The sequence below is a fragment of the Monopterus albus genome, unplaced genomic scaffold, assembly GCF_001952655.1.
Source record: "Monopterus albus unplaced genomic scaffold, M_albus_1.0 scaffold50.1, whole genome shotgun sequence".
NCBI lineage: Eukaryota > Metazoa > Chordata > Actinopteri > Synbranchiformes > Synbranchidae > Monopterus > Monopterus albus.
The window spans coordinates 4,803,846-4,810,021 of NW_018127930.1; the positions used below are offsets into that span (position 1 = coordinate 4,803,846).

The 6,176-nt window shown below is 38.2% G+C and overlaps 1 protein-coding gene across 1 annotated transcript; it reads right to left on the bottom strand.

The window, feature by feature from the left end:
• Positions 1-55: 55 nt before the first annotated feature.
• ier3ip1 (immediate early response 3 interacting protein 1) lies at positions 56-2,544 on the bottom strand. The gene is made up of 3 exons (XM_020601108.1): positions 2,385-2,544; positions 1,954-2,055; positions 56-1,776 (listed from the first exon to the last, which is right to left on the bottom strand). The coding sequence occupies exons 1-3, from the start codon at positions 2,473-2,475 to the stop codon at positions 1,721-1,723; spliced, it is 249 nt and encodes an 82-aa protein (XP_020456764.1). The 5' UTR covers positions 2,476-2,544; the 3' UTR covers positions 56-1,720.
• Positions 2,545-6,176: the final 3,632 nt, after the last annotated feature.

Here is a 6,176-nt window from a genome sequence, read left to right on the forward strand (position 1 = left end):
TGCAAATCAAGTTACACATGGCAGAAAAATCTAAATATACATCTAAATAATTCAAATGAAAAAGAATGGAAAAGCATCTTAAGTTATTCAAACTAACTTATATTGTTACAGTTTATTGTTGAGAACAGAGACCCACGCATCCTGACCTGAAATGCAGATACATTCATGTGCTGTTCAGCCTCTGGCTGCTTAAATTTTAATATGAATCCACAGCTAAACTTTCACTAATCACAGATCAAAGTGGCTTTACTGTGCAAATCACGCTGATAAGCATATGCTTCTAATTCCAACAGATCTCCTTTTCCGATCCACTCCCCCACCTATGTACTTAGGATCAAAACGCGTTAATAAAAACATCTGTGGAGCTTAACAGTGGAGGAAATGGTGATAATTCAGAGCATATGGGGATTATTAATGTTGTAAACCAGAGACAGGAAAAACAAGTCACTGAGAGATGCATGCATGTGAATGTTTATAAACAGCACTGGTGAAGAAGATAGTTTAGTACCCTCCTCAAGCAAAAGTACTGTTACTTTGTCACCTTTAATTCAAGTGGAAGTCACGCACTACTGTAAAATGCATTGCAGTAAAATAAGAAAGGGCTGTTGAAATGTAATCTAGTAGAAGTAATATTTTATTCTTAGAAATCATCCCTTGAGTTTCCCAAGAGTCTCAGAGTTCAGACTATAGAACAGACACTTTGTGCTGTGGTTGAAAGCTGCTTATGGTGAGAAACTAAAAATATGCAGTTAAAATATAATGATCTATACCCCATCTACCTGTAGATAAGAGGTCAGAAGTGTCAGGAATTCAGCAGGTCATATGCTTTGATAACTCGAAATCATTATTTGTTTCTCTGTCAAAGTGGATTTAGAGGAGAATTTCAGTGGTGAACAGCAGAAACTCTTATCCAGATGTTCTTTATTCATCTGCTGCCACTCAAATGTAGAAGCATAGACAATCAAAAGAATTTCAATAAATTGAACTCCCTACATTTATTTCAAAATAACATACCGCCTCAATGACTTGTGTGACATTGATAGGGGGTATTGAAATGTAAACAGTACAAAAGAACATGTTCAGACTTGTGTTTGGCAATATTGCTAAAAATGTACATTACACATATCTAACCAATTTTTTCATATGCAATAAAAACTGAAAGCTTTTACACTTTGCCATCACAAATAAATCAAGAGTCCATGAAGTCGCATGTCCAGCAACATGTCTACAGGCCCATTTGAAGGATAAAGAGTTGACAAATCATGAGCCTGTCTAAAGAGTAGAGTTAAGAATTTTAGTAACAGCCACCAGTATTATTTACAAACATCATCATCATCTACGAGCAACTGCTCAAATCATTAGCTAACCTTTTCACTTTCAATTGCAAGTTAGTTGCCAGGGCTGGACCACATGTCAAAAATATAAACATATCGGTAAAAGCAGTACACCGATGACTAGATGTTGTCCATGATGTTAAATTACACTGTGATGAGAAATTAAGCTGGTACCAGCCCTACTGCTCACATCACTTGGTAACACTCAAATAAAACACATTTCATCACAAAATCACTGATGTTGTGATGAAATATGCAAAACATAACTATAGAATGGTATTTTATATTTTGTCATTTTGTTGTCAAGCTGCTGACAGGCGGGCAAGGGGGGGGGGTCTCTTCCTTGGCATATGCTTGGTCTTCTGGCATCATCCTGGTGCTCAGTGTTAACCGAACAACAACAAAAGGACTATGCAGACTGAGTTCACTACTATTAAAGGCACTATAAAAGCAAAAAAAAAGAAAAAAGTAAATAAATCACATTTCTTTACTATAGAAAGTATTGTTTTGTTATCAAGACTGAAACAGTTATTTATTGGCACAAACATTTCACATGATACCCAGTAATATGGCATTCAAATAATAATTTTTAAGGGCAAAAGGTAACTATCTTCCCAACCTCTCATTACAGTCCGGACTGAGCGGATGAGATGGAGGATCTGAGCCTTGATCCCTGGATCATCCCCAAAACCTCCGACTCCCTGGTCCACACCCCAGCCGACTGAAGACATAAAGAAACCAAAAGGGAGGAGAAGAACGAAAAAGAGATAGGGGAAATCAGAGAGAATGCAATAATTTGTTGGGGGAGAAAGGAAAATGACAATCACCCGATGCTTGAGTTATTTTTTAACCGTTTGACATTATTCCGCACCATACATTTTTCTCTCTGTTCAACAAACCTCAATTTTCTCCCTTCATTTCAACATTAGAGCCTATTTGGAGTAGTAGGCCAATAAGAGTGCATATAGCAAGCTGCTTTTTGCATGGTTTTTACTGTTATTTCAATAAAGCATGAGACGTACATTGTATAAAATACGATTGAATACTTACTCTTGCTGAGAAATCGTTCCTCATGCAGTACAGCGACTGCATTGGTGCAGAGAATAGCGGTCTGAATGAGAGAATACAGTGTAAACGCCATGCTGGCAGCTTATCCTCCTCTTCTTCTTCGTTCAACATCTCTCCCAAGAGATCCATATGCCGTAAACTGGCAGCAGAGGTCGTGCAACAGGAGTGCAGGAAGTCGCTGGAAAGCGGTCCTGTTCAAGTCATAGATGTTTTATGGTACAGTGGCTTCACCTTTCTGTCTCGGGAAATTATCCTTACACACAAAAACGCCTTTAAAATACATTACAAATCTATAAAAGACGGTTGTAGAAATTAGGCCACAACGTTTTATTTTTGGTTTTTATATATATATCTACTTTATGCTGGACTCAACATGTGTAACTTTCCACATCCTTTAATTTTATTTTTCGCCTCAAAAGAGAAAAGAAAATATGCAAGTTTGAAAATAAGATCTTTAAAAAAAAAAAACTAATTTCACTTTAACAAAAACATGTTTAGTCTTGCGAACACAGACTATAAGTCATGGTCCAAAATAAATGTTGGATTTAAAACTGTTTTATAAATATTTTAACTTTATTGTCAGCTGACCTGTGATATCTTTTATTTTTGCTTATGAGGTATACTATGGGTATTTAAATTTTATATAATATTTTAGTCGTCTATTGGGAAGAATAGGGCCACCATGTTAGTCTGATTTACTGAGCTCTCTTGTTACAGCTGTTCAACTTCTGTTTTTGCAATGTTTTACTGCAAAAACAAAAATATTTTTGTAATGTGACATTTATTAAACATTTGGCTTCAGATGCAACCAAGAATTATACAGCGAGCCGTGTGTTGAGTGGTTTTGGACCCAGTAACAATGCAGACTCGAACCCAGGCTAGACAAGAAAAACGTCTTTAATGCTCCGCAAATAAAACAAACAAAACAGAGCTGGTCTCGTCCGCTGATCTCGGGGCAGCTGGGCACACTGAGTTGACTGGACTACTGTTTCCCGGGGTGCCAGAGATCCCGGGTCCGGTGTGTGGGTTCCCCGATGAGGCAGTGCTGGTAGCTGAGCGGTGCGACGTAGGTTGGTGGCGCTGTCCCAGGATAGCCTTGGAGCTCTGAGAGGAGGAGCAATTCACAAAAAGCAGTCCAAAAACCAAAAACTCCTTTAAACGTGAAAAGGGCACGAAAACTGATACAACAGAACAATGCGCAATAACAGTTCACAATGTTGCGAAAGGAGCGCAGATCAAACAATGGTCCATAAACTTGAGACCTTGACATGAACATGAAACGCCGTTACTAGCAGGACAACATATAATAATCTGACGACGAGGACCCACCAACGCTGACCCTATGTACTGCTCCGATAATGGAGAGCAGGTGTGCCTCGTCACCTGGAACGCACCCTCACCTGTGCGGGGGCGGAGCTGCTGGAACTACCTGTGCCTGCTACCGAGGTACAGGGGGCGGCCCGGGTCACGGACGTAACAGCTTATGCTGGTAGTAGAGTGGTGGTGGGTTTTAGGTACAGTACATTTGAAAAACTGAGAATACTGTAAGCCTGTAAACTTCTAGTTTCAAGAGCTGCAAATCATCATAAATGTAAGCTACACAACAGGGATTTCAGAACAATAGCATTGGCTAAAAGGAGTTCATTTCCATAAACAAGTAGTCCTGAATCATGATACCAAATTCTTGTCACTATATAGACTTTTAATTTACACATAAATAGTAGAGAAACTACAAGAACATATTTAAATACATCTGCATTAAGAGTTTATAGTGATAACATTCTTTTTTCTCGGTAAATGACAACTTTATCCACTCATTCATTTCATTTTATAAACAAGGTGGGTGGCTCATTTTTATTCTTTCTGACATACACTGGACTGCACCATCATCAGCATCATGTCTCTTTCAACACTGTGATAAATAACATTTTCACAATCAGGGTGTGATACTAATAAATAAATAAATAAATAAATAAACATAAAGATTGACTGTCTGTGAGGTTCAGTGTTTTCATGTATGATATTTTATACAATTGGGTGAAATCATTTACAGGTAGATATATAAACACTGACAAACTTCAGTCTTTTGCTCCTTGTGGCCCAGAAACTCCTTTAGAGAGCAAACACGTACACAGAATTGGTATTTAAGTGTCCATTTACCATCTGCCAGCACCCCAAACATTTTAAAGACAATTGGTGGAAATAATACCTTTAAATCTAAGTCAAAATGAAACCTGTGAGATAGATAAAACATTTGGTGGAGGTTAAAAAGTACCTTCAGGGTGCCCTTGAACAAAGGAGTTTCCAGCTGTTTTGTCCCATATGCTCAGAATTTAACAATAGAAAACTGTTTCTTAACAATACTCTGTAGATGTGACATGAGATTGTTTTGAGGTAACCGTTCCTGTATAAATAAAAGGTGAAAGCAACATTTGCATTGACCATAATACTGTAGGATTTTTGAATATTCAGAAGTCACTCCCAAATACTTAAGTTATGGGTACAAATGTTTCTGCCATTGTGCAGGTTGCAAAGCCTTTTTGGTGATGCCACCCCAATACTCCCTGTGCTGAGTCCTTTTTTCCCTTTTCTGTTTTTTTTTTTAACTCATCTGGCATCTTCAAGTTAGGTACATCTAACAGACAAAACCTATGTGTATCAAGTCTTCACTAACATCTGATCTCTTCGGTGATGAAGAGACCACATATTGATAATCTTTGGGACTGAAATTTAATTGAAAATTAATACAAGTTGGTATGTTTGTTTCTCTTTGTCTTTTTTTTTTGGTGATACCGTGGCAACAACAACAGTAACAACAGTCCATCCTCAGTCGCAGTTTGATGTATGCACTGCTGGGGATATAGCCGTCATGGTCACAGATTGGAACATCCAGTCTTACTATATCTATGACTCTTGCTCTTCATTTTTTAAGAGCTCTGAAAGGTTCAGAGTTTTCTGACAAAGTCTACAAGTGCCTTCCTGGTGGTCTTCAAAAGTCCTCCAAAAGCTTTAAAGTTTACAAAGGGCAAGGAAGGCTGTGGTTGCTTTGGTCCTAGTCTGGTAAAGCTTTGAGTTTGACTGCTCAGCACAGCAATGAGGAAAGAGCAGGAGTCACTCGTTTTCCCCTGATGTCACCTGTGTGTGTCTTTCAGTTTAGTAGGTTTGGGAAATAAACTTTATCAAGGGAACATGGATGAATCTCTTTCACCAGCATGCTAATCCACAGCAGTACAAACTGGTCCAAATAAGTTTAAGTGCAGGCCTATTAACAGAAGTTGTACTGATGAAGCTGCCACATAATTGTTGTCCCACAAAAAAGAAAGAAATGTCAATGTACTGTATACGCTCTATAAGGTCATATTCCATTCTGTCTGTCTCTTCTATATTTCAGTTTTCAGGAGACAGAAATCCAGGTAGTCCCTCCCCTCAGATGGGATTTCATTGACTGAGCCTGTGGAGACAATAAACACATTAAAATCAAACATTCGTGTCCTGTTCTGGTTTAGTGTTTTAGATTAGCTGGTGAAAGCTTGTGAGTGAAAGAGAACATGCTTTAACTATCAGATGGCTGAAGTCTGCTGTTCCAGGATAATTAATTGCCAAACAAATAAAGCAACAAAAAGCAATTAAATGTCGCAATTTGGCATTAAATCACCCCTTTAAGTAAAAGAAAACTATGTCAGTTTGGGATACTGCACTGTATGTTTCTCCCTGGTCTGGGTGCATAAATCAATTACAAGACAGTTACTGTACCTCTTAGCTACTTGTTGAGAT

Bases quoted from the DNA above. Each gene is read 5' to 3' on its own strand.
- ier3ip1 (XM_020601108.1), bottom strand. From the start codon at position 2,475: ATGGCGTTTACACTGTATTCTCTCATTCAGACCGCTATTCTCTGCACC. The intron at 2,056-2,384 runs GTAAGTATTCAA...TTATGTCTTCAG, and splicing joins GGAACGATTTCTCAGCAAGA to TCGGCTGGGGTGTGGACCAG. The intron at 1,777-1,953 runs GTTGGGAAGATA...TTGCTTTTATAG, and splicing joins AGTCCGGACTGTAATGAGAG to TGCCTTTAATAGTAGTGAAC.